The sequence below is a fragment of the Sebastes umbrosus genome, chromosome 19 (genome assembly GCF_015220745.1).
Source record: "Sebastes umbrosus isolate fSebUmb1 chromosome 19, fSebUmb1.pri, whole genome shotgun sequence".
Taxonomy (NCBI): Eukaryota; Metazoa; Chordata; class Actinopteri; order Perciformes; family Sebastidae; genus Sebastes; species Sebastes umbrosus.
In genome coordinates this window covers 16,647,767-16,675,235 of record NC_051287.1, presented here as the reverse complement: position 1 = coordinate 16,675,235, position 27,469 = coordinate 16,647,767, and the positions used below count along the sequence as shown (strand labels likewise).

At 42.5% G+C, this 27,469-nt stretch overlaps 3 protein-coding genes across 8 annotated transcripts; 1 reads left to right on the top strand and 2 right to left on the bottom strand.

Annotated features, from left to right (window-relative positions):
* Positions 1-634: 634 nt before the first annotated feature.
* pgam2 (phosphoglycerate mutase 2 (muscle)) lies at positions 635-2,664 on the bottom strand. Its single transcript, XM_037752898.1, has 3 exons — positions 2,140-2,664; positions 1,771-1,951; positions 635-1,129 (listed from the first exon to the last, which is right to left on the bottom strand). Exons 1-3 carry the CDS (start codon positions 2,554-2,556, stop codon positions 960-962), a joined length of 768 nt encoding a protein of 255 aa, XP_037608826.1. The 5' UTR covers positions 2,557-2,664; the 3' UTR covers positions 635-959.
* Positions 2,665-6,639: 3,975 nt separating this feature from the next.
* nefla (neurofilament, light polypeptide a) lies at positions 6,640-12,027 on the top strand. Of its 4 annotated transcripts, none has more exons than XM_037752897.1 (7): positions 6,645-6,834; positions 7,805-7,930; positions 8,247-9,484; positions 9,591-9,715; positions 10,737-11,206; positions 11,309-11,455; positions 11,492-12,027. In XM_037752897.1, the coding sequence occupies exons 3-7, from the start codon at positions 8,441-8,443 to the stop codon at positions 11,737-11,739; spliced, it is 2,034 nt and encodes a 677-aa protein (XP_037608825.1). In that variant the 5' UTR covers positions 6,645-6,834; positions 7,805-7,930; positions 8,247-8,440; the 3' UTR covers positions 11,740-12,027. The 4 variants fall into 4 exon arrangements, with proteins under 4 accessions (XP_037608822.1, XP_037608825.1, XP_037608824.1 ...); XM_037752896.1 differs by having other exon boundaries at positions 6,650-6,834; positions 11,309-11,427; positions 11,464-12,027; XM_037752894.1 differs by having other exon boundaries at positions 6,640-6,834; positions 11,309-12,027.
* A 4,709-nt stretch (positions 12,028-16,736) lies between these two features.
* nefma (neurofilament, medium polypeptide a) lies at positions 16,737-22,463 on the bottom strand. Of its 3 annotated transcripts, none has more exons than XM_037753441.1 (4): positions 21,182-22,463; positions 19,499-19,623; positions 18,453-19,398; positions 16,737-18,422 (listed from the first exon to the last, which is right to left on the bottom strand). In XM_037753441.1, the coding sequence occupies exons 1-4, from the start codon at positions 22,256-22,258 to the stop codon at positions 17,658-17,660; spliced, it is 2,913 nt and encodes a 970-aa protein (XP_037609369.1). In that variant the 5' UTR covers positions 22,259-22,463; the 3' UTR covers positions 16,737-17,657. The 3 variants fall into 3 exon arrangements, with proteins under 3 accessions (XP_037609369.1, XP_037609370.1, XP_037609368.1); XM_037753442.1 differs by having other exon boundaries at positions 16,737-18,438; positions 18,469-19,398; XM_037753440.1 differs by having other exon boundaries at positions 16,737-19,398; positions 21,182-22,462.
* Between the last annotated feature and the right edge of the window lie 5,006 nt (positions 22,464-27,469).

The window sequence follows — 27,469 nt, the reverse complement described above, 5'->3', positions numbered from 1 at the left end:
CAAGACACTATAGGTGAATAGGGTAAAAAAATATATAACTAATATCACCATGAAACTTCCCCAGTTGATTACTTACAGTAAGAAAATTTTTGTTTTTGTCTTACAAGTGAAATTGTATGTTTAAATATGCAAATGAGGCATTATCTAATGCTAACTTTGGGTGAATGTAGGAGAAATCTACAAACGCAAATAGACAAAGTAGTGAAATAAACACCTAAATGTGTATTTTGGATGTTTCCTTTCCACTAGTCTGAAAGAAGACATATTATGGAAGAAGGGAAAATTGACCAGTGCATGAAAAACAGTATGTTGCTTAAAATTATTCTTCGCCTGTGTGCATCTCAGTGTGATCTGACTGTAGGGGAGGATAGTCCAAAACTGAGACAAGCTGCATTGTGGGAATGCTGCCAGGATGAACCCATTGCCTCGTCTCTGTGTTTCTCTCTCTCCCCCCTCCTCTCTTCCGCCTGGATACGATTTCTCAGCACCTTTGCACTTTGCTAAAACCACTGATTTCCAAGTGGGGAACTGAAGAAGAATAATAACAGATAAGGATGACAATGTAATTTGAAGAAAGAAAAAAGGAAAAAGTGACTTGATAAGATAAAGAGAAAAATTAAGACAGACACAGGGCTTACATAAAAACATGGTTTCTTTATTGGTTGTGCCAGAGTGGTGAGGCCCTCAACGGAAGGGCTTTGACCACAATTTAAAAGGGCTGAGTGATGTGTGGCTGCGTAAAACGCGGGGCTCGTCTGTCTGCTTTGATTGACAGGTCATCTCTCTGTCTGTCGTTTAAAACAAACAGGGCTAATGTGCTGAAAATGGCCTCCAAAAGAACCATAAAAACATTCCCCCAGTTGGAATGGACTATAAAGATGGAAAAGGAGGAAAGGCCGAAGCACAAAAGGAGGAACAGTCTCTTTTTCTGTCTTCTCACGGAGCCTCCAGAGCAAGGCTTACTTCTTGGCTTTGCCCTGGGCGGCCACGGCCTCCATGGCCTTCTTTACGGTTTCCGCATCGCCGAGGAAAGACATGGGCTTTATGGGCTTCAGGTTTGCGTCCAGCTCGTACACGATTGGGATGCCTGTAGGCAGGTTCAGATCCATAATGGCTGCATCGGACATACCTGGATAGATAGACCAGACGGGGTAGACATGCAGATCAGCAGACAGAACAGAGAGAATGTAACTGATACTGTAAAAGGCTGCAGCTGGGCAGACAGGAAGGACATAATGAAAGCAATCAACTGCAGGTTTTCTTTATTGTATTTTAAGTTATTTTAATAACATCAATCTGTAATTTAGAATCTAAGAAACTTGATCTTTCTCTCAACCTTGACACCTACCATTCCTATCTGACATTTACTATTGCCCTTTAGGCTCTCTGGCTGTATTACTCCCTTATCCATGTCTGGCAACGCCTTGAAAAAGTACAACCTTTCTATAGAAAGGTCGTGACTGTAACGGGAACCAAGCTCATGACCCTCTCAACTGTCCCCTGAAGCTGAGTCCCTGCATGCTATTTTTATGCTCTGCAATCCACAACTGTGTGTGTGTGTGTGTGTGTGTTTGCAAAGACAAGAGTCTGTGATTATTCAGGCCTAGAGAGCTATTTTTAAACCAAAATATAAGTTTAATTTGCAATTTTCCATGTTGTGGTGTTAGATTTTATATTGTCAGCCTTCATCTCTACTTTTCACTACAGAAATTTCTTCATCTGCTTTTTTTTTTTTTAAAGCTTTGTCCACCTACAAACTGTAACGCTCACCCTCCAAGTGCTTGACGATGCCGCGGAGGCTGTTGCCGTGGGCAGCGATGATAACGTTCTTTCCAGCCTTGATTTCAGGCGCGATCACGTCGTTCCAGAAAGGCAGGGCGCGGGCGATGGTGTCCTTCAGGGACTCACATGTGGGGAGCTCACCGGGCTTCAGGTTCTTGTAGCGCCGGGACTGTAGGTGGCGAGAACAGGAGAAGGTAGTTTAATTGACAGAAGTTACATAACTGACTGTTGAGCACTTTCAAATGAATCTATGCCATTTGCTGCTTTGTGATATTCCTCTGATTAGTGAGAAAAATCATATAAAAAATGGCTTATTCTAGCCAACACCTCTTCTCCCGTAGTTTCAGTTTGTCTCACCTCACTGATGATTTTGTTGTAGTTGTGCTCCTTGTCCATGGGTGGAGGTGGGGTGTCAAAGGAGCGACGCCAGATCTTCACCTGCTCCTCGCCGTGCTTCTCGGCCGTCTCGGCCTTGTTGAGACCGGTGAGGCCTCCGTAGTGACGCTCGTTCAGACGCCAGGTGCGAATCACGGGCAGCCACATCTGGTCCGTGATCTCCATGATGGTCCACAGGGTCTTGACGGCACGTTTCAGCACGGAGGTGTAGCACACGTCGAACTTGATGCCCGCATCCTTGATGGCCTGGGCTCCGCGCCTGGCCTCCTCCACGCCCTTCTCACTGAGGTCAGCGTCGAACCAGCCGCAGAAGCGGTTCTCCTGGTTCCAGGCGCTCTCGCCGTGGCGGACGATAACCAGACGATGGGCGGCAGCCATGTTTACAGTGTGTCAGTGAGTTTAACTTCAACACAGTTCCCTCAGCCCTTCTAAGTTGTGCACACACACAAGCACTGTCTGACCAACAGTGAGCACAAGCCTGCATGCCACACTCTTTTTATAGCAGACAGGCCTCCTTCACTGTCCACCTGTGAGAGGCATTCATGCTCTAACGGACATACATGTCCAGCCAATAGAAGCAGACCTCGGCTGAGCTGGTGGGACATGTGGTGGCTGCGAAGGCCAGAGGTCAGATATTAAGCCCAAAATAGCAACATGACTTTTAAACTGAGATCTGTGGAACAAAAGTGTAAAGATCAGAGTTGGCTGCAGAGAGGGCGCCTCAGTCTCAGATGGTTCATCACTGAGAGAGAAACTGCAGCTCATTACACTGTGAAGAGTTCATATGTTTAGTAAATATTACATTTGTTCACAGGGCATTTGTTGTGCATATAAACAGGCTCATACAGGTCCACTCAGTTTCAATATGGGGGGAAATCCATGGCCCACATGTTGCCAAAACACAGCTGAATTAACAGCTGCATACAGAAGGCACTCATGGGCTTTGTCTTACTGTACACGTAGCTGCCAATGCCAGCAACATAAATGATGCAAATAACTGACTACCACCGCTTCTGATACTACTCTTACAACTACGAATAATAATTACAACCGTCAGTTAACTGTCAGTTAAAAGAAAATTTAACTTTATAATAACCATCATTTATAAATGGTAAATTGATAGTTAATTAAACTTAGTTAATAACTATTTTAGCTATAATTTCTGTTATTTTATCATTAGTTTGTGTAATAGGAAATATTTTTTTTATAAATTTGATATTGTATCATAGCTGGTAAGAGATGATAACAATTATTATTAATTATATTAAATTAGTACACTATCTATTAGTAGTTTATTGTTGCACACATTATAATATTTTATAGACTATATTAATAATTTTTTTAATAATTACCAAATGATTTGTAAACCTTTAAGAAATTGTTTGTAAAACATCTATAAACATTATGTAGATAAATGGACCAGAAACAAATTAACCATTGACAAAGTATTAACTATCTATCTAAATAATATTTCTAGATGCTTTAAAACAAATTTTTTAACCATTTAACTAGTTATTATAATCATCAGATGCAACTTTATAATAGCCATCCAAATAATGTTTATAGGCGGTTTACAAACCAATTATTAACCACTAACAAAGTGTTACAAATATATATGTAAAGTTTATAGATGTTTTACGAACAATTTCTTTAAGATTTACAAATAATTTCATAATCATTAACACATATATAAAATGTTATAATGTGTGCAACAATAAACTGTTAAAATAACTAAACTATAACTAAATATGTTATATAAATAAAATATATTAGTATATATATACTAATATAGGTAACTAAATTATGGCATTACTAATCATTTGTAAACATTAATTATCATTTCATTTTCAGTTTGCTAACAGTAAAAGAACTATTAACTAGATGTATTTAACTATCAATTTACCATTTATAAATAATGGTTATTATAAAGTGTTACCAAAGAAAAAGGGCTCGACCTGCTCCAACCTGAAAAATCATCATACAGTCTCTGGCTGCGTCCCAGATCTCTTAAATTGTATCCCTGTTCCCTCACTTGCTTCATTTCCTTGCGTCTCTCTGTGCATCCCCCGGTGGGAGGGACGCAAGGAGACAACGCAAGTGAGGGAAATGTGGATGATGCACCCACTATGTTAAATTTTAAACAGGCAGAGGGATTTATCAAGTGTTATTACCGTCCATCACCTCTAGGAGCCGCTCTAGTATCATTTTTACATGCAACACTGTTTGAAGTAAGACTGTGGACGCCTGGCATTTTATCTCAAAGGAGTTAAACTTTAGTAAAACACTGTGAGATATAGCAGCTGCCATACGAGCTCAAAGTGCTGCCCTGGCTGTGATAGGAAATTGCCCTGTCTCAGTATCACTACTTTTAATATACTTAATAATTCAAGCTATTCCGGAGTTGAGAAATGTCTAGTGTTCCACCCTATTAGAAATATAATACGCCACTGGGACAAATAATCAAAGCCAAATATCCTGCAGTATCCTTCTTGAAATGTAATGTAGGGAAGCACTCAAAGTTACAGGACAGAGATAAATGTGCTGATGTGCAGCCCGGAAACTGAGCCACAGAGCCAGAGCTGTCGGCAAAGTCAATGTCTCCTGCAACCACACAATCAGATTATGATCCATATATAGAAAGAAAATAGAAATACAATAGTCCAAAAATATAATATTAATGGAATTCCAGGCGGGACGCCAACCTGCACCATGTGATCCTGATAAGGGGTTAGGTGACTGTATTGTACAAAGTAGGAATTAACAAGGATGATGCTGCAGGAAAAAAACACTGGATGTGCCTGTTTGGGGCTGGGTCACTCTGGTTCTATGGTGAATTAATAAAATGAATATGAAAACAGTTTTCAATAGCAGATTAATGGAGAATTAATTCCTAGCTCTGCTGTTTAGGTTTTGGTTCTATGGCACATTTACTGTTGAACCCCTGTAGGCAACCTTTTTCCAGCAAAAAAGGAGCTGATAAACCAGTTGTACGCTACCTGCCAAACAAAGCGCTGAGGAGAGTGAACATTTGATTTGTATTCTTTAGGTGTCTAGAAATAAGTCATAATATGAGCTCACTCTTGTCAAACTGTTAGATCAGAGTTTGGGTTCTCAGTAGGACAGGCATCACTGAGTTTTGGTGCATTGTATCCAGCTGATGTACTTTTTCTTTTCCTTTTAGTCCTGTATACTGGTGTAGGCTAAGCACTGAATGTGATTGCACTGCAGCTGCTTATTCATAACGTGTGATGTAACATACAGTGTAAGAGTGTAGTGTTTTGTTATGTATGTGAAACAGTGTACGCCTTGTGATGCAAGAATTCTAACAGCAAAGAAATTGAATTAAAGCTAAGCTATGTTCTATGTCTGGTAAATGATCAAGCAGGCAGTATTATTAATGGTGGTGGAGGCGGTGTATCTGTCAGCATGTTATTCAAAGTGCCCCTAGTGGCCAAAAGGGGATGAATAATGCACCTATATAAAGTGCCTATAAATACTATTTATGAAGCTATTTCACTTCACCACTATTGCCACAGAGTATATGCCGATCCCAGTGAATCAATCTGTAACTGCCACCATGTTACTGTAAAATGACACTCAGTGTTATGTTGTTCTGTGGGTAGCCTTGACATATCTGTGTTAAGAGTTGTATATCTGCATCTACATGACAGCAAGAGAACAATTGTTGATTGTATATTGAGGTTGGAAGGCTTGGAATAGGGATGTTGTGCACAGTTGTGTGATGCTGTCATCAGCTTACCCTTGATGCCTGGGGTTACTGTGCATTTTAAAGGGGCCCTTTTGTGCTTATTTTCAGGTTCATACTTGTATTTTAGGTTTCTACTGGAACATGTTTACATGCTTTAATGTGCAAAGAACGCTCATACCAGCTGTGCTACAGCACCTCTTTTCACCCTCCGTCTGAAACTCTCTGTTTGAGCTCCTGCCCCCCCTATCGAAAACCCCAGTCTGCTCTGATTGGTCAGCTGACCAACTCTGTTGTGATTGGTCAACTGAACCAAACTCTTTGGAATTCCGCTCAAGCTCCGCTCTAACTAGCTTTGTTTGAGGGCGTGCCAAACTAGCCGCTAGGCAGGTATTATGCAAATGTGTTACTTGGTGACATCACCATGTTACGGAAGAAAAGGCGGGACTTCAAGCAAGGTGTTTCAGGCAGTTCAGGAGCAGTGTTTCTGTGGGGGAGAGTAACTCCCTTTTGGCGTGGACTTTGGGCTTTGTAACTTTGCAGATCTTCTATATACAAAACTATGTAGCACACTAAAGGAAAGGGAAAACAGGTCCTCTTTAAAAGTAATACAGTATGTGATGCTTAGACTAAGACTGGGCTTTTATGTTAATCACAGGGAGAACAAGCAACAACCTGGAAATTAGCACACTATAAGTGAGTTAATGTGTTGGGGAAGAGAAGTTAATGGTCTACTGTCTCTCTTTCATCTCCCCAGGTCCTGTCGGCATCTCGTCTGCCAAGAAAACGCCCCGGTGCAGATTGTCAGACTGCTGCTGTCAGGGTGAGAAAGAGTGTACACGGGGGAGTTTGTGTGATCACAACTGTTACGATGACTCAGCCTGCAGCAGAGTCCATGCAGCTCCCACTGAAGTCCCCCACCTCTCACTGTTTGGGGCACAGCGCTGTCTGTAAGTACCGGGGGCTTTTGCTTTGCTCTGCTTTGCTGCATAGGCAAATTACTGGAGCATTCACACTATGGATCATGCACATACACACACACACAGACACACACGCGCACACATACACACACACACACACACACACACAGATATTGCTGCAAAGCACTGCAATAGACTGCATTTATGCATGGAGCTCGAAAGCAAGATGAATTCCCCAGCATAAACTTCCACTGAACCACCGCATACCTACACAGATGCACCCACCCACCCACACACACTCACTAGTCACACAAGAAAAAGAAAATGCGTGTCAGCAGCTGGGTGTAATTGACCTGCCAGGGTATCTGTGCTGCAGATGAGAGGGACTGTTTGTCTTTTATAGAATTTAAAGAACAACCTGACAAAAAAGCAAAGAAGACTTTTTTTGTTTACTAATAAAAACCTGAAACAACAAACCAAAAATAACATGTTTGTTTTGATTTGTGATCCATAATGCTTGCTTTCTCCAATGTCAAATCGTAAGGGACAACATTACTGTATATACCTCATGTATGTATATATACTGTGCATGTCTTGTGCCACTGGCACAGACAATGCAATGTTCTCATTACATTTAAGTTGTTCATTTATGCAAAAAAAAAAATGTTATCACGCAAAATTACTGCCAGATTCAAGACATTTTGGTGAACTCAGAAAATGTATGCTGTTAGTTTCCATAAGGTCCTTTTGCAGAGTCAGCAAAAGACAAGAGCAAAGCTGAGAATTCATAGTGAATATTATTAACATGAAGGGAAAAAAACAGACACAACATGTATTCACTACCAATCAACCAACCTCATAGCAAACAGCCGAGCTTATTGATGCACCAAGGAATAAGAAAATATATTTTGTTTTTTTATTTGTTTCTTCTTCTTCTCTATATCGTCTATAGTGTCTTCAACATGTGACCTTCTGTTTGGGTGGGATTTTATCATTGCAGGTTTTTTTGAGGTTGTGGCTGCAGTTCTGCTCGCCACCAGAAGGAGAGATGCTGTGTCATGGTTGTTAAAATGAGGACAACCCCCCCGCCCCTCCCCTCTCTCCTGCAGAGAGGATAGCACAACAAGTATGTTTTTGCTCTATCGATCTCCTAACAAAATTCATCACAGTTAATAGCAGTATTGCTGTGGTCAAAGTCCAGGTTCAAGTTCTATGCTAAAAAAATGGTGATGTGCTCTATTTCTTGTTTTGGATGTATTTGTGTTATTTTTAATAATCTGTTTTATTTCAAGTGATTTTTTTCAGAAACTTAGCTTGGATGAACGTTACTGTTATGACAAACAGAAGAAGGAATCCATATAACTCTTCCTTCTTGTCTTTTCTTCTCTCTATCTTTAACTCATTCCCGTGGATCCTCTCTGTCTCATCTCCTGCCGTTGCAGTGTAAGCCTATCGAGGCTGCATTGTCAGAGTTTGGAGGAAAGCGCTTGCGTCAGAGCTCACTGTCCTGCTATAAAAGCTCAGGCTGCTGCAGCAGCGAGCAGTCGAGGCATAAACCTGAGACCTTCACACAACTCCACACACACACATACACAAAGAGGAGAGGGAGAGCAGCTCGTCCTCCCACAACTCAGCCATGAGTAGCATCGGATATGACCCCTACTACTCCGCCTCACCGTACAGACGCTGGTATGTCGAGGCTCCCCCTCGTGTCGTGGTGAACCGAGGGAGGACCCACTCCGTCTACTCCTCTCATGCCTCCCCGCTGTCCTCCTCCCGTCATCAGTACTCCTCTCCCGGCCGGGTGCTGCTCTCCTCCTCCTCGCAAGCCTCGTCCCTGGATCTGGAGCTCAGCCAGGCCGCCCAGATCAGCTCAGAATTCCGCGCCGTGCGCACCCAAGAGCGCGGCCAGCTGCAGGACCTCAACGACCGCTTTGCCGGCTTCATCGAGAGAGTGCGTGAGCTGGAGCAGCAGAACCGTGCTTTGGAGGCAGAGCTGCTGCTGCTGAGGCAGAGGCACAACGAGCCGTCCCGCCTGAGAGCGCTGTACGAGCAAGAGGCCCGGGCCCTGAGGGCCGCTGTGGATGAGGCCAGGGCAGAACAACAGGCCGTCCTGGGACAGAGGGAGCGGCTGGAGCAAACTCTGAGCGCCTTGCAGGGTCGATATGAGGAAGAAGTGCTGGCTCGCGAAGAGGCCGAGGGCAGGCTGATGGACGCCCGCCGTGAGGCCGACCAGGCTGCCTTAGGTAAGGCCGAGCTGGAGAAGAGCGTCGAAACTCTTCTGGAGGAGCTGGCCTTCCTCAAGAGGATCCACGAAGGCGAGGTGGTCGAGCTTCAGGCCCAGGTCCAGCTTGGCGTCCAGGTGGCGGTAGAGTCAGAGGCCGCAACACCTGACCTCTCCGGGGCCCTGAGGGACATCCGGTCCCAGTATGAAAGGCTGGCAGCAAGAAACATGCAGGCAGCAGAGGAGTGGTTCAGGGGGAAGGTGGGCTCCATGACCGAGACCGTGGCCCAGCACAGCGACGCCGTGAGAAGCTCCAAGGACGAAGCGGGAGAGTACCGGCGCCAGCTCCAGGCCCGCCTGCTGGACATCGACGCGTGCCGAGGCATCAACGAATCCCTGGAGAAACAATTGCATGAGATAGAAGACAAGCAGAGTGCTGAGATAGACGCTATGCACGTCAGTATGATGTATTATGAATTATTCAGATTGTTTGATTTTATTATGGTGTTTCATTTCATTTCATGTTCATATGTGCTTTTGTGTTGACTCGTCTTCTATTTAGGACACCATCGCAGAGTTGGAGAGCGAGCAGAGAGGCACCAAACAGGAAATGGCGCGCTACCTGAAAGAGTACCAGGACCTTCTGAATGTCAAGATGGCTCTGGACATCGAGATCGCTGCATACAGGTGAGAAGCAACAACAGTGAGGCTGAGAAATCCAACTGGATTTTTGAAAATGAAAAGAAGCAATGACAACAAAGACATCAAATATCTTATTAGTGTTGATTTTAGCATGTTAAAGTGTTGCATAAATACCTAATCATGGGGAGACACAAGTTTTAGATAGATTTAGAGGTTATGCACAAGGTCATTTAAGGTGAAAATATGTCAGCATTTAAGTAAAAGGCACCTGCATGTCAGAGTGCATGAGCAAATTTGAACAAAGCTATAGTATTGTATGTATAGTATGTTTCTTTTTATGTAGATCTGTAGGTCTGCAAAGTTTATGGCAAAACTAAATATATATATATAATTATATATATATATAATAATATATAATTGATTTATGTTGATGTTAAAGGTCTTATTGATAACATTTTTATGTATATTAATAGATATTTATTTTTAAAATAATACATCCACAGAGCCTTTAGAAAGGTGCCAAATAAAAGTATGGCTTTTCCTGAAAAAATTGTTATGATTGCGAATTAATCATTAAAAAAATGTTGGCGGGTGCAAAATTAATGTTTTGTTTATCACTGTGGAAGATATTTGATGTTCAGTTCTCACTTCTAACAAGGCTTGTGATCCAATAGTATTACGTGGTATCTCTGGGTCGTCAGTTAGTGTGGAAAAAACGGATAAATTGCTGAGATTGATGGTAAGTGACTGGCAACGACTTGTTATGAAGTGAATGCAATGGAACGGGGGAAGGAGATTGCGACATCTAGTGGCTGAATGTTATTAATGTTATCAATAGCACCTTTAAGGCTGAAGACTGACGGGATAGAAAAGTCAAAAAGAGCAGGCCACTTTTATTTTTGAAGCACATTCTGGGATAAATCCCTAATCTGAGATTTATTAGGATAAATGTTCACTTTTCACACTTTATATCAGAAACCGTAGCATTGAGTGTTAATACATGGCCACTAACTGAGTTCCCATCTACTGTACTACTCATCACCTGTCTTTTCACTGACCTCTACAGGAAGCTGCTGGAAGGGGAGGAGTCTCGCTTCAGTGTAGGAGTGGCTGGGGGCGTGTCCTCCATGTACGGTCACAGTTACTCAGCGCCCTCCTTCGGCCGGCCCATCCTCTCCAGCATGAGCTCAGGCTCCTCCTACCTGGTGACGTCACGTCTGCTCAGCTCCAGCTTCAGCACCACCGAGGGGATCATCTCTGCCAGCCACGCCCAGCAAGCAGAGGCCAGCCCACCAGGGGAAGAAGAGGAAGAGGAGGAGGAGGCAGAGGCAGAGGAGGAGGTAAAGGAGGAAGAGGAGGAGAAAGAAGAAGAAGAAGGAGGAGAGGAGACAAAGGAGGAGACAAAGGAGGACGAGGAGAAGGAGGATGAAGAGGGAGGAGAGGAGGAGGGAGATAAAGAGCAAGGAGACGAAGAAGTGGCTGTGGGAGATGAAGAGGCTAAGGGAGGAGATGAAGAGGCTAAGGAGGGAGAAGAGGGTCAGTGCATTGTTGTTGATTATGTTCTTTGATAGCTAAATTAAACTTCAATTATTAAGGTCGTGATGACAAATAATACAAATCTTAAATCTATTGATACAGGTGGTGATGAAGAAGAGCAAAAGGAAGAGGTGACAGAGGCTGCTGAAGATGACGGGGAGAAAGAGGACAAAGGAGAAGGAGAAGAGGTCAAAGAGGTCAAAGAGGAAGCACAAGAGGAGGTAAAAACAGAAGGAGGTGATGACAAGGGTGATGAGGTAAAAACAGAAGGAGGTGATGACAAGGGTGAGGATGCAAAAGAAGAAGAAAAAGAGGAGAAGGAAGAGGCGAAAAAAAGCGAAGAGAAAGAAGATAAACCAGATGCCAAGAAAGACGAAAAAGACGACGACAAATCTGACGACAAAGACGACACCAAAGACGAAAAAGCCGCTCCGAAGACAGATGACAAAGCTGAAGCCAAAAAGGAGAAAGACGAGGGAAAAGCGGCCAAACCTGAAGCCGTTGAAGAAAAGAGCACAAAGGGTAAAAAGTAAGCCAGTAGCCTCGGCAAACTTCAATCAAGACTGTTCATTAGCCCCTTCCAGCATAACCAGTAGAGGCATCTACGCTATCCTCTCAAATCTGCTTGTTTAACATGGTGCTCAATAAATCAGTCCAATAGCCATTTACAGCAACAAATCATGGTCAACTGCTTGCCAATATCCAGAGTAGTCCATAAAGGTCTGGTTGCACACTTCCTGATGAGTGTAATATGTGTAATTGCTGAATGCAACAGTGAGCGTGTGAGTTTTTGGTGGTTAAATAAACACCTCTTAAAGCCATGTGTGTCATTGATTTTGAGCTTTGTAATCATAAATATGTCCTGATGTATCTTTTAACACCTGGCAAGTAGATGGAAGAACACAGATTTACAGCATTAAGCCTCTGCAAACGATGTTGTTCTGTAATCACCTTGCCGGTGGTTGGTGAGAAATGTATGTCATTCGCTAATTTCCCCAGTCAATCAGGCGATTACAAAACAGTGACAGTGACTCATTATTTCCTAACATGTTACTTTTTATTGTGAAGCCCAAAGGTTTTCAAAGTCTGACACTGTGGGGCCCCCTCAGACAAAAATAAAGACAAATGCGGCCCCCCCCCAAACAACCTCTCCCCAACCATTTTAATGGGACATTCTGACAAAAAGAACATTAATAGTGTAATGCAGCTATTCTCAACCACTAGGCCGGGGCCCACTGGTGGGGCGCGAAGGTGCTGCCAAATGGTTAGATTAACCGCTATTCTGTATTTCAGAGGTTATAGCAGGCTCACTTTTAAAGCTAGAGTGAAGATACTGGCATCATATGAAACTATAAAAACCTAAGGAATCCATCGGTACCAACCATATCATACTAGCTTGTTGGGAAGGAGGTTAAATAATGCTTCAAACTAAACGCTACATTTTGGTGAGGAAAAACTGCCATGGCCATTTTCAAAGGGGTCCCTTGACCTCTGACCTCAAGATATGTGAATGAAATTAGGTTCTATGGGTACCCACGAGTGTCCCCTTTACAGACATATATGTCACAGATGCAGTGACACAAAATCAGGCATTTTTTTAAACAAGTAAAAGTGTGAGGAGGAAATATAACCCTGAATACTTAAGGATTCATAATGGCAGGCAGTGATGGGTGAGGGTAAGATGAATATCTATGTGGGTCATTACACCTGAAAGTGGCATAACACATATGCTATAGCCCAGTTTGTCATTTATTTGGGAAGGTGAACATTTTTTAACAATCGGAAGTGGGCCCCGAGTTACAAAAGGTTGAGAATCCCTGATGCAATGTGAAAAAAAGTTGATATAATTTTTTGAACTCCTACTATTATTCTTTGTCTTCCTGCTATTTGGGCTATAATCAATCATGCTCTTGGAATAATTACAGTTCCCATAATGCTTTGGTGGATGTAAACAGGAAGTCAAATGTATATATTAAGTGAGTTAGCTTTGCTGTGGGCTACAACTTTAGCCCTGTATTTTAAGCCACTATTTGTTTAAATTTGACATTAAACAACATTAAAAGTATGACGAATTAGCTAGTAGAAGTTCCTGTTTGCAATGCATCCATGGGATATGCAGAACAACTTATCCCTGTGTTAATTTAAGAAGAAAACCTAAAAGCGTGAGGATTTCCAGGTAAGTTCTGCAGGAACACGCGTCTATGAGTTCCACAGGTGTTTGTGGACGTTTATTCGTAATGGACATCATGTGTATCATGTCTGTGTGCAGGTTTGACTAAGTTATGACTGCGACAAATGCCATTTCTTTACGTAAATTGCCTCCATGTGATGCGTGTCATGATCTGCTGCTGCCACTGCTGACTGTTGGTAAGCCAACCAGACTACAGTAATAATTTCCCATAGTTTTTAAAACATAGCTGTCCCTGTGCTGCAACAGCATGAACTATGGTGGCTAATATTATAGTGTTAGTGCCAACAACTGCCTTTGCAACTCGTATCTACTTGTGGTTCTGTTACATTATATTTTAGCATGTCAAAAAGAAAAACATTTTAGTGTTTTTAATCACTTAAACAGGAAGTAAACACATAGGCTACCTCTTTAGATAGATAGATAGATAGTAACTTTATTGATTCTGAGGGAAATTCAGCAGTTTCCAGCATCATAGTTCCATAGTGCAAAACATGTTAGTAAAAAGGCAGTAAAAAAGTTAGTAGTGCAAAGTATCAAGTACAAAAATATATACCAGATGTAAAAATACAAGGAGATGAAGAAGTCTGTTAAAAGTGAATATAGTGCAGGGTAACAGCTGTGATACAGGACTATTAAAAAAGTGAATATAGTGCAAAAAATGTATATAGTGCTGAATCATAAAATATAGGAGATATACAGTAAAGACTGTTTAGGGGGATTAAGAAAAGTCAAATATGGAATATAATGTGGGATGAGAACTGAGATAGTTTTTTTTTTTTAAATGGACTAAAAGTGCTGAATAAAGCTGTAAATTATTGGTATAATACAGTAGAAAAACCAGTCTATAAATGTGCAGAGTAGCGCGGTTGGTGGTGTGCAGAATTAAAAAAGTAGCTTAGTCTATGGAGGTGCACTGTGTGCATTGTTATCTGTCCTCCTTTAGGAGTTTGTTGTTCCTGCTTGTGACCCATTTCCAGTGGCTGCTGTTCAGCAAATGTTACATAGTGGCTTTAAAACTCTACCAGTAACCTGAGCACCAACCAACAATATCTAACCTGAGAACAAAGTTCTTCAAATACCCTGTCCCACCCAAAACAAAAGAAATTCACTACAAAATAATGAAAGGATTTTACCCTTCCAGTGATTTTTTTGTTTTTAGATTAAGATTTGGCTTTGAGAGCAATGAATGTGTTTTCTGTAAAGGTGATATTGTATAAACCACAGAGCATCTCTTTGTTTCATGCTCTCATACCTTGTTGTTCTGGAAACAATCCATGGAATAGTTAAAGGGACTGTATGTAGGTTTTTACACATATAAACATATTTAAAGGGACTGTTTGTAAGAATCAGAAATGCTTGTTAAAAGCTACATCTGTGGCCGTTAAGTCAACGAAAGTCAGCGTCGAGCTCGCGCTTGCTCGCTCTACATAGACATGAACGAGCATTGCTCAAAACAGTGAGCTAAATATGAGCATGAACAGCGGCCACTGTGGCCACAAGTGGCAATTACAGGATGAGGGTAATAAATGCTAAAACATACAGTTTGGCGAAGAGTCGTGAAGTCAATGAAATGACTCAAACTTTATCTAGACTTTGCAAATATTAGCTAACATTACCACCATAAGATAGTGGTCATACTAGACCGTGTAGGCCTATAGGCTAGTAGTAATAGTCACACAATTCCATAGAGTATTACTGAATAGAGCAGATGTGTGTTTTAACTTTTCATTTATAAGATAAATAATGTTTTCTTTCAAAAGCTACATATAGTCACAGTTGTATTGTGTCTAAACTGAGACACATTACCAGATGAATGGACGCATACACCGTAGCTACAACTATGCCATTTGTTACGGTAATTGCATGCTTTTATTGACAAACTAAGAGACATGATGATGGTGATAATGATGATTACTCCGATGTGAAAGTGTGTTCTGTTTTATTATTCCACCTACATGTGGAATATAAAAAAATGGCACCCATTGAGACTATAATTATATGTTGAAACAAGACGACCCATAACCTTGTTTTTGCAATTACATGAAATTACTATTTTTACAAAAAAAGAGTAGTAGTGACAGTTTACATTCTGTTTCACAAGTACATCTATAATCTTCTCTAATGTGATAGGAGATCATCCACACAAACACCCACTGATGCACATTATCCTCTGACACCTGGCAGCACCCAGCAGCTGCTCTGTTATTTTTCTCCCTTGGGTAGACATTAAGTGTAGACGGTCTGCAGCACCAAGCTCTCTGCATCAGGTATGGTGCATACAGCCCTGATTATATAAATCTGTAGACACTGATGCAGTGTGAGCATATCTGTCCAATTTAATCCAATTTTTAAAGCTGAAGAAATATCTTTCAGCAATACATTAAACTGAGAAATAATTCTCGCCCATCCTTTCAGCACGGTCAGTCAAACCTTATCACACTCCAAAATTAAGTATCCACTCAACTGTAATGAAACTGATTAATGGCATTAATTTAAATAACTTTTTTTATATTAGATTAGCATAGATAAGTTACGTCCTTGGCTGATAACTCCCGTAACATTATTGGCAAGTTAGTCAATATTTAAGAGCGGATTTTGATGAAATTATTTTGGTCTGCATATCAATCATAAATCTCTACACAGCATACATTTATGTGACTGCTAGAACTTCATCTGGTTATTTGTGAAATCAAAAAGGTATATAACATCTGCGGGAAGTTATTTATTTGTATTTTTTTTTTAAATGTATTACCTTTTTAATATTCATTAAAAGCCATCTCCACAGATTGGTATTAGTAATATGTTGTAGTTAAAACCATTTGAATCAGTATTTGTTAAATTAGTTGACCACATTAAATCATGCGGGGTTATAATATATTTCTATTGCTCCTCTTTTTATATATATTTTTTTTACAGAGGAGCAATAGAAAGCATCCTGACTGGAAACATTACATATTTGTATGGTTCTGCAGCGGGAAAATCAAGAACATCATTGGTGCCCATCTACCGAGCATCAGTGATATCGGTGAGGTGAGGTGCCTGCGCAGAGCCCAAAGTATATTAAAAGACAATCTCCACCCCTGTAACAACCTGTTCACTTCTGTTTTTTTTCTTGTGTTGCATAAACAGACTGCAATTTGCATTTCAGTGTGCAACCCTGTGTTGTAGAATAACAATAAATGAACCTTGATGTTATAACGTTTTAAACTTAAAGCCATTCATTTCATAACTAAATATGTATTAATCTAACAACTATAATGTAATGTTTGATATCAGTATATATACAATTGCAAAACATATCCTGATACATTAATATGAAATGACGAGACACAATCGTTGTTGTTTTTTTACTTCATTATGACATTTATTGAGCAAATGCTGCTGGGAAATCGATCATGATGAGTAAAGTCATGGGATTGCAAACAGTAGCACCTCATTTAATTCTGTATTTAAATTCAAGTCCATCCTATATGCATACAAGAATGCATGATATCTGCGCATTTACAGTTATTTGTTTTTTTCAGTTGCACTCAGTAAACATAACAGACACTGATAAAAAGCATGTTTAAGGCTAAGAGTTTCTTCAGGTTTCGTTAAGCTTTAACTGCTTCAGTTACTGGATGTATATGGTCATGTGTTTATCATAGTGCTGCCCGTGTCTTTCTTCTCTGTACGTCGTTGTATTTGCTGCCTTTTTGGCTCAGTTGGTATCTTAACATGTCAAATAAGGCATCTTCAGTGGAGGACTGAGTGTGTAGAGGACCACAACCAGCACCACCCGCCCCCCATTTTGCTTATACTCAAAAAACCTCTCAAATTCAATAATATTTCTCTCACTCTCCCACCCGCTTTACATATATTCCTTTTACATATTTACTCTTTTTACAGTGTATTTCTACCATACATACAGATGAGAGGAAAGTCCTCCCCTCTCCTGAGCTAGCATGCAGAGACCCCCCCCCCCCTCCCTCCCTCCCGTGAACTGCAGAAAGAAAGAAAAAGAGGATTAAAATGTCTCAGTCGCTCGCTCCTGACCGCATCTGCAGCAAAGCCCCGTTTTAAAGCTATCACTCAACATGCATTTTTGAAATTTGTAGCATTTTTAAGTTTTGGCTTCTCTCTATGATTTTTGTTTTGTATGTTTGAGAGTGGTTATCTTTATTACATCGCTCTAGCTGTATGATTTTCTTTGTTATGTTAGTTCTGGGTTGATTGCTTATCTCCGCGTCCTCTCCTCTGGACCGCCGCCTGGCGTCTGCTTTATTCGGCCTCTGTCACCTGCTTGATGGACTGGGTGGAGTGCTTCTCCGTCTTCTTGCTGGTGACCAGCTTCTCCTGAACCACCTCTTCCACCTCGTCCTTCACCGTCTCGGTCACGGTGACGGACTTGGTGACGTGCTTGGATCCGTCCTCTCCGGTGGTGATCGTCTCCACGGTTTTGGTGATCACCACCTTCTGGCTGCCGTCTTCCTTCACGGGGCTCTCGTCCACGCCGTTGGCGAGCACGTCATCATCCTCTTTCCCCTCGTCCTTCTTCTCTTTCTCTTCTGGGCTGCTCTTGTCTACATCGCCATTCATGGCAACATCCTTCTTGTCTGCGTTCTTGTCATCTGTCGAGTCGCTCTTTTTCTCTGATTTCTCCTCAGCAGCTTTAGGGACCTCAGGCTTGGCGATGTCTTTCTTTGGGGATTCTGACTTGGGGGACTCGGCTTTTGGGGAGCTGGGTTTTGGGGATACAGACTTTGGAGATACAGGCTTGGGGGATAAGGATTTAGGAATCTCGGGTCTAGGTGATTCAGACTTGGGGGATCCAGGTTTAGGTGATTCAGACTTGGGGGATCCAGCTTTAGGTGATTCAGACTTGGGGGATCCAGCTTTAGGTGATTCAGACTTGGGGGATCCAGGTTTAGGTGATTCAGACTTGGGGGATCCAACCTTTGGGGATTCAGACTTGGGGGATCCAAGCTTTGGGGATTCAGACTTGGGGGATCCAACCTTTGGGGATTCAGACTTGGGGGATCCAAGCTTTGGGGATTCAGACTTGGGGGATCCAACCTTTGGGGATTCAGACTTTGGAGAATCAGGTTTTGATGCCTCGGGTTTGGCAGCCTCTTCCTTCTTGGCCTCCGGCTTTGCAGCTTCTGTTTTCGGAGCTTCCGTCTTGGCTACGACTTCTTCCGATTTGTCGTCCGCCTTCTCGTCTTTCACCTTCTTCTCGTCTTTTTCGCTATCTTCCTTTATGCCTTTATCCGCATCCTCTTTCTCCTCTTTCTCTTCTCCACTTTTGGATGCTTTGTCGCTGCCGGCATCTTCGTCCTGATCGCCGCCCTCCTCTTCGGCGGCAGCTTCCTCTTCTCCTCCGCTGCCCTCTTTGTCTCCGGCCTTCTCTTTGTCAGGAGAGGCTTTAGACTCGGGAGCTTTGGAGCACAACACCGTCTCCTCAACTTCCTCTTCTCCCTCTCCTCCCTCCTCTCCTTCATCGCCTCCCTCTGCATCATCACCCTTTTCTCCCTCATCCCCTCCCTCGCCTTCGCCCTCTTCTTCCTTTTCTCCTTCTTCACCGCCTTCTCCCTCCCCCTCTTCTTCCTCATCGCCACCTTTTCCATCCTCGTCCTCCTCTTCTTCCTCCTTAGCGGGCGCACTGGCGCTGACTTTGGCCTCAGTGGCGGCTACAACTTCCTCCTCCTCGCCGCCCTCTCCCTCTTCCCCCTCACCTTCTGCTTCCTCTCCCTCTCCCTCTCCCTCTCCCTCCTCTTCCTCTCCCTCATCTGCTCCGCTCGCGAGCGTGGCGGACAGCTCTTGCGCTATCTCCGCCAGGTCCTCGTCGATGTCAGACTTTTCTTCGTCCTCCATCCTCGTCTCCTCAATGATCTCTTCCACGAACTTGTGGTGCACCTTGAGCTTGGGAGTGTCTGATTTAGACTTTGAGATTTTGGTGGGGGTGACCGCCTGGCGATAAGGATAGGTGCTGAAGTGGGTCTCCTCGCCCTCTAGGAGTTTCCTGGAAACAAAACAAATAGATTTTAATAATCACTTTTTGGCCACAGAGAAAGGTACATGGTAAATGTTAATTCTACTACTTTTCAAATGTCAGTATATACCTGTATGCAGCAATCTCGATATCCAAGGCCATCTTGACATTGAGCAGGTCCTGGTACTCGCGCAGGTGACGAGCCATCTCCCATTTGGTGCTCTTGAGCTCATTATCCAGCTGGTGAATCGTCTCCTGCAGGAAAAACAAGAGCAGACACGACACAAGGTTGATTAAGAACAACAAAAATACATACACATATTCGTTAGCAGATTAATTTATGTAGCTTTGAATGTCATCGTTCACGAATTACCAAGACCTATAGCAACAATTTAACAAAACCTTTTTTTTTCCGAATTGACCTTCAATTTAAACTCATTTCCTATTAATGCAGCCCTCTTTTATTCTTCGTGCACATTCGTATGAACTCCACAGACTCTGTGCACCAAAGTCTCGAATATAATCTGACGCAATACAGTATTCTAGAGAAGTTGAATGCCTCTTTTTTCTTTCAAGGACAGCCTCCACACTGTGTCAATACACCCCCACCCCCAAAATCTCAGTGGTATGATGTAAGGCACACAGCCAATGAAGGCATCGACCCATTGCCTCTGACTCAGCACTACGGAGGGATGGAGGGAGGGAGGAGGGGGAGTCTGCTGCAGTGTCTCCCTTTAACCATTTGCTGACACTTGGAGAGTGATTTGTAAAAGAACTTGGAAGCGCAATGACGTGCTCTATGGCAATCATTACGCAGCACAAAAATGTTTCAACACTGGCCCTTTAACCATGATATAAAAGAAGAAAATATGATCCGTTGTGACTGTTATAAAGCAAGTTTGCTTTTTTCTACAAAACTGCGTCACTAAAATATAGAAAATATGAGCTATTAAGTACATTAACTTAATTTATCCATCATCATAAATAACAACTCAAACCCTGATTATTCAATTTGAAACACACAAAAAAACATTAAAACATGAAATAAGTTACATATTATAGAATATTAAAAAGTCTATGTTTCCAGAGTATTTCAAAGCACAGCTCAAAGCCCACCACCTCTTTTCTTTTGCTTTTGAATGTACTTGAATTGTGATTACTAATTGGCCTTTTTTATAAATGCTCATTATAACAGTCTTTTACTCATGGTTTTTAATCTTGGTCTCTGTCTGTGGATGTGTGAGATTTTGTTGTCTGCTCTGTTGACCTTGTTTTTATTCTGCACTATGTCTGCAAAGCACTTTTGGTCAGCTCATGTTGTTTTAAATGTGCTATAGAAATAAATTTGACTTGACTAGAATATTAAAAATTCTATGTTTCCAGCTCTTAATAATAGAAATATTAAGTACAACAACTTAATCTATCCTTCATCATAATAACAACTCAAACCCTGATTATTCCATTTTAAAAACACAGAAAAAAACATTAAAACATATAAATAAGTAACATAAAAAAATGGAAACATAGACTTTTAATTATTATATATTATATAATATTTAAAAGTCTATGTTTCCAGCTCTTAATTATGAAATATTAAGTACAATAACTTAAATCTATCCATCATCATAATTACAACTCAAACCCTGATTATTCCATTTTAAACACACAAAAACATGAAATAAGTAACATAGAAAATGGAAAAACATAGACTTTTAATTATTATATATTATATAATATTTAAAAGTCTATGTCTCCAGCTCTTTTACGCACGGCTCTGTGCGCCTTGGAGCTCCATGTCTCCATCCATATATACCTGCAGGCTGGACAGATCGCTGTTGTGTCTGTCCTCGATGTCGTTCAGCTGTCTCTCCAGCGAGTCTCTCGTCCCGCGGATGGACTCCAGCTCCACCGTCTTGGACTGCAGCTGGCGCCGGTAGTCTGAGATCTCATCTCGGGCGGACTTGATCGCGTCCTTGTTCTGCTCCGCGGCCTCGGTGAGCTTGGAGAAGCGGCACATGAACCAGTTCTCCACCTGCTGCAGGTTCTGGTTGGAGTGGCCCTCCAGCTCGCAGCGGATCTCCCGCAGCGCCCCGGTGATGTCCGTCTTCTGCAGGTCTCTCCTCTCCACGGTCACCTGCGATTCCTGCTGGATCTGCGCGATGAGCTCGCTCACCTCCTCCTCGTGGTTGTTGCGGATGAACGCGATCTCGTCCTGCAGCGATTGAACTTTCTTATCCAGCTCGGACTTCGCCAACTCGGAGTCGCTCGTGTCTTTCTTCAAGACGCGGATGATCGCTTCGGTCTCCTCTCGGATGCGCGCTTCTTCATCGAAGCGATCTCTGAGCCTCTGGATGTCCTCGTCGACGTGATCGGTGTCCAGCTGGATCTGCGTCTTGTCGTGGTGGATCTGCTCCAGCATGGATCGCAGCTCTTGCAGCTCCTGGTCGTAGAGGTCGCCCAGCTGGGAGCGAGACACCTGCTTCTGCCGCAGCGCCTGGATCTCGTCCTCGATCTGCTTGTTCTGCGTCTCCAGGTAGTGCACCTTGTCGATGTAAACCACGAAGCGGTCGTTGAGACCCTGCAGCTGCTCCTTCTCGTTCGAGCGCTTGTAGTCTCCGTTCATCAGCATGCCAGAGGTGGTCTGACTGTTATAATCAACGCTGTCTGCGGAGCTGTAGGCTCTGGACACCGGCATGTTCACGCTCCTCTTGTAGGAGGAGGAGGTCATGGTGTTGGATCCGGGGCTTGCTCTGGACCAGGATTGGGAGCGAAAGCCGCTGGATGGGGTGCCACCACCACCACCACTGGAGCGGCTGTAGCCGTAGCCGGTCGTCCTAGTATCCATCATTCTCCTGAAGGGACTCCCTACCGCGTCCACCGGGTAACTCATCCTCCGGTCAGACTGTATACCGGGGAGGATGTGCGCAATGAAGAGGGGGTGAACCGGTTGCAGGAAGGTGAAGTGAAGGCGTGTATAGGGAAGAGTGTGTTTGTTTGTGTGGGTGTGTGTTGGGTGTGTGTTATGTGGTGTGTGTATGTGTGTATAGGTGAGGGAGTGTATGGCTAACACAGCGACTGAGTGCTCCTCTGCCCGCTCCTTTTATATCTGAGGCGTCCGAGCAGTTTTGTGCTGTCCATTGATGGAAGGGGAGTCTGAACCACGTGGTCTGGCAGGCTGCCATGCGAGTTAGTCCCATTTGAATAGATAGATAGATAGATAGATAGATAGACTGTAAAAAAGGATTTCGGAGGGCAGTAGATATAACTCATGCAACTTGTTTAAAATGTTCTAATTTATATTAGTCAACAAGGAAAATATATAATAATGGGTAAATTATATCTCCGTTACCTGTTTATTAACAGTAACACCTGCAACATAAATAAAAAAATAAATAAAAAGTAATTAGTTGTGTAATTTACTGAGAAATGTTGGGTAGACTTTACCTAATTTCTTCTAGTGTGGCATAGCTGTTAAATTAAGGTACTCTTTGCTCAAAACATAGCCTGAAATCTACCCAACCAAACTGAGTGCAAATTGTTACCTCAGATATATTGAGTAGATTCTATAGGTTTGTTGTTCCAGTGTAGATAGATAGTTAGATAGATGGATGGATGGATGGATTGATGGATAGATAGTTAGTTAGTTAGTTAGATGGATGGATGGATAGATAGATAGATAGATAGATAGATAGATAGATAGATAGATAGATAGATAGATAGATAGATAGATAGATAGACTGTAAAAAAGAATTTTGGAGGGCAGTAGATATAACTCAAGCAAATGGTTTAAAATGTTCTCATTTATATTAGTCAGCAAGGAAAATAAACTGGAAAAACAAAGTTTGGAAACTTGTGTTTGGTGGATTATTTCTCTGTTGTTACAATGCTAATGGGCATTGTATTTTACATGGTTGGAAAGCCTGTTTATTTACCTTCGCAATGATGTCCAACTTGTAAGGATCATGCATTTGTGGGATGAGCAGCACAGCAGATTATGTGGGTAGCGCCCAAGAAAAATTTGCCAAAATGCTCCGTCAATGGTAAACAGTGTATTCTCCTGTTGGTGTTGACTCTTGTTTTGAGTTGTTTGGTGGATTGGATGATTGAACTCTCTATCAGTAACAAGGAACAAACAAGACATTTTGATTGAATGAATCCACCGTCAGGAGCCTCAGTAGCGGATGGAAGATCCATACGCAGCCACAACAGCCTGGCACCTCCTCCTCATGCTGGTCACCAACCTGGTCACACGTTGCTGTGGGATGGCGTTCCATTCCTCAACCAGGATTGGTTGCAGGTCAGCCAACGAGGTTGTGTTGGTCACTCTAACACGTACAGCACGCCCAAGCTGATCCTACAAGTGTTGAATTGGGTTGAGGTGTGGACTCTTGGCAGGCCGTTCCATTCTCTCTACTCCCACATTGTGGAGGTAGTCTGTGATAACCCTGGCTCTGTGGGGGCGAGCGTTGTCATCTTGGAGGATGAAGTTAGGTCCCAGATTGTGGAGATATGGGATTGCCACTGGCTGCAAATCTCATCCTGATATCTCCCTGCATTGAGATGGCCTTCAATGATGACAAGCCTTGTTTTGCCAGTGAGGGAGATGCCGCCCCCCACCATGACACTGCCCCCACCAAAAGCTGTTACTCCATCGGTGCAACAATCAGCACAGCGTTCTCCACGTCGTCTCCATACTTTGACCCTGCCATCCAACTTTGGCAGACAGAACCTGGACTCATCACTGAACATGACATTCCCCTACATGTTCAGGTTCCATTGTCTGTGTTGTCGACACCAGCACCAACGGGCCTGACGGTGAAGGGCAGTCATTGCAGGCTTCCTGGTAGCCTTATGAGAATACAATGTTTACCATTGGCAGAGCATTTTGGCAAATTTTTCTTGGGCGCTCCCCACATAATCAGCTGTGCTGCTCATCCCACAAATGCATGATCCTTACAAGTTGGACATCATTGCGAAGGTAAATAAACAGGCTTTCCAACGATGTAAAATACAATGACCATTAGCATTGTAACAACAGAGAAATAATCCACCAAACACAAGTTTCCAAACTTTGTTTTTCCAGTATATATAATAATGGGTAAATTCTATCTCTGTTACCTGTTTATTAACAGTAACACCTGCAACATACAAAAAAAAAGTAATTAGTTGTGTAATTTACTGAGAAATGTTGGGTAGACTTTACCTAATTTCTTCTAGTGTGGCATAGCTGTTAAATTAAGGTACTCTTTACTCAAAACATAGCCTGAAATCTACCCAACCAAACTGAGTGCAAATTGTTACCTCACATATATTGAGTAGATTCTATAGGTTTGTTGTTCCAGTGTAGATAGATAGTTAGATAGATAGATGGATGGATGGATGGATGGATGGATGGATAGTTAGATAGATAGATAGATAGATAGATAGATAGATAGATAGATAGATAGATGGATAGATAGTATACTTAAGATTATTTTGGAGAAAATAACCTATACTTTAAAGTAAAAAAACATTGTGCAATATCTTCAGTCAGAATCCTGAAATTCACCATTATGATTCAACCAATCAAAGATATGAATTTGACATGACTGAGCTCATGACTGTCCCCCACACTGCCTGTTTTTAAATCAAACCTCAAAACGCACTTTTATTCCTTGGCTTTTGGCTCGGCATGAGAGTTGACTATGTTAATCCTTTTTTTTCCTTTCCTATTGGTCTTAACGCTCTTATTATTTTAATGTCCTGTTGGTTTTAAGTTGGTCTTAGTGTTTTATTGTGTTGTTTTTATGTTTTTTTATGTATAATTGTACAGCACTTTGGTCACCTTGTGTTTTTTTTAAATGTGCTTATAAATAAATTTGGATTGGATTGGATTATGAAACAACCCTAGCTGAATTTGGTCCTGTCTTTTCAGCACCACGGACAGCGACCAGCAAAACATCAGTCAGTTGTTTCCTGGGATGTGCTGTCATGTCATGTCTGTCTGCTGAATATTACTGACACAAAAGCCTGAGGACTGTGAATACTTTGCCATGCTTCCTTTGTCAACTTGAACTTCTGACAACAAGGAGGTTACACCAAGTGATCCTCAACTCATCTTATAAGTGTCCCCAGTCATTTTTTTTTTTTTAACGTTCACTGAGAGCAATGCTCTATTTTTTTTTTTCAGGAACGCCCTGATCACATTCACACAGTTACACATTCACACCTGGAAGCTGCCCAGTACAACCCCAGTCTGATCTGCTGGCCTGCTTTTTCACTTTGGGATTGGACCTGCGACCAAGCTCTCTTCTCTAACCTTTAGGCCACCACTTTAGGTCTTCACTATGAGTGTGTGGTGATTGTGGTGGCGAGAGTTAGCTCATGAAGAGTAGAAATATGTATTAATGTATTTTCTCGCTTTAACATTTAAAGTGACAAAAGAGAAAGGGGAGAAGGTTATTAGTATTTCTTACCGGTCGTGTATAGATCGTTTTAAAACTTAAAAATTGAATCTAATTTTATTTAATATAACTCCATTCACTGATTCATGAATTGACTAATTAATTTTTAGTCATTTATTCATTTTATACAACATAAATGAAACATAAAAGGTTAAATATTCATTCGACAGCCAGTCAGAGTAATTTGTACAGTCAACATGTGGATGTTTTTACCAGCAGAGCTTTGTAACACCGGGACATGTTCTAATCTCTTGTGTGGGGGAGCACAATTACTTATTGCACATCCCTGCATAGCTTTACAGTATAGTGTTAACGTGTACTCCACATAGATGCACGTGTGCATGCTTTCCCCTCCAGCTATCGGTAGGATCTTCACTATTGTAGGTGCAAAGTCACGTGGGATTTTTGGCTTTTCCCATCCATTGGTTGAGACATTAAACCTCCTGAACGGTGAAGCGTCAGTGCGGCCCGTCTGGTGGCTCTGCCTCACCGACAGGCTATCGATCTCCCCATCAATCTTGGAGCTTCCCTCTAATCTCGGGTCAGTCCGGTCAATGCGGAAACGATTGCCAATTGTCAGAGGGAGATGCAGCAAAAACAGCTGCATTAGTGCTTTTTCGAGGACCCATTACTGTAATGTGTTTAAGTCTGTCAAAAATGATCACTCCAACACAAGTGCAGCCGCACTGTGAGTTCAAACAGTGACCAATCAAGACGCAAACTTGTACATATGGCGCACTTCTACTGATTATGCATACTAGTTAAGTGACAAATCGAGGCATCACCTTTAAAAGCCTGCTTGTTATGGGTGTAGCGTATGAGTAGAGATCTCTATTCTGCTTTCCGGCACTGAATTAGACATTTGCCATCCATCACCTGTCTACATTTTCTTGTCCCCCCCTCATTGGCTTTCCACTGCGAGCTCAAGCAGAGCTAATGCATCAAGCATGGCCCATTTAAGATTGCTCCGGAGACAGAAAGGCAGTGAGAGAGAGAGAGAGAGAGAAATAGAAAGAGAGCTAGACAGAGAGACGGTCACAATGACTTTCTCCTCATGTGTGTCTGCACTGATATGTTTTATAAATGCTCATACTCCAGCAGCCGCACCCGGCATGCTGACGTTTACAGTGTCCTTGACCGCTGCTCCATGAGTTTCTCTCTATACGGGCCCGCCTGCTGGCCGCAGGGTTTTTAGACTCATATATTTTGATTGTCCGGCAGCTCACTCAGGACCTCAAGGTGCTTTTGGATGCCATACGAGGGCGGGCGGTGGTGTGATGTACACGGCGGCGTGAGGGATGTGTGGGGTTGGGCTAAAAACAGGGGAGTCATTCAACATCAGTTCTGGGCTCCAGCGCACTGCAGAAGGGTTGGAGTGTTTTCAAATGGCACTGCAGCAGAAGGCAGGCTTCGGCAAAAGCAGACGAGCCCATCCCCAGTCAGCCCCAGTCAGCCCCAGTCTGTCCCAGCTTCTTCTAACCTGCAGGAAACAGTCCACAGAGAGTGCACTCCCATTCAATGAGGTCAAGGCACTGGAATCTGTAGGTGACATAGTGCAGAGATATGTTGTTATATATGCTGATACAGAGAATACAAGGACAGCTTGACCTTTTTGTTCAGCTGATATACTGTTGAGTGGCACAAATAAGTAGCAACGT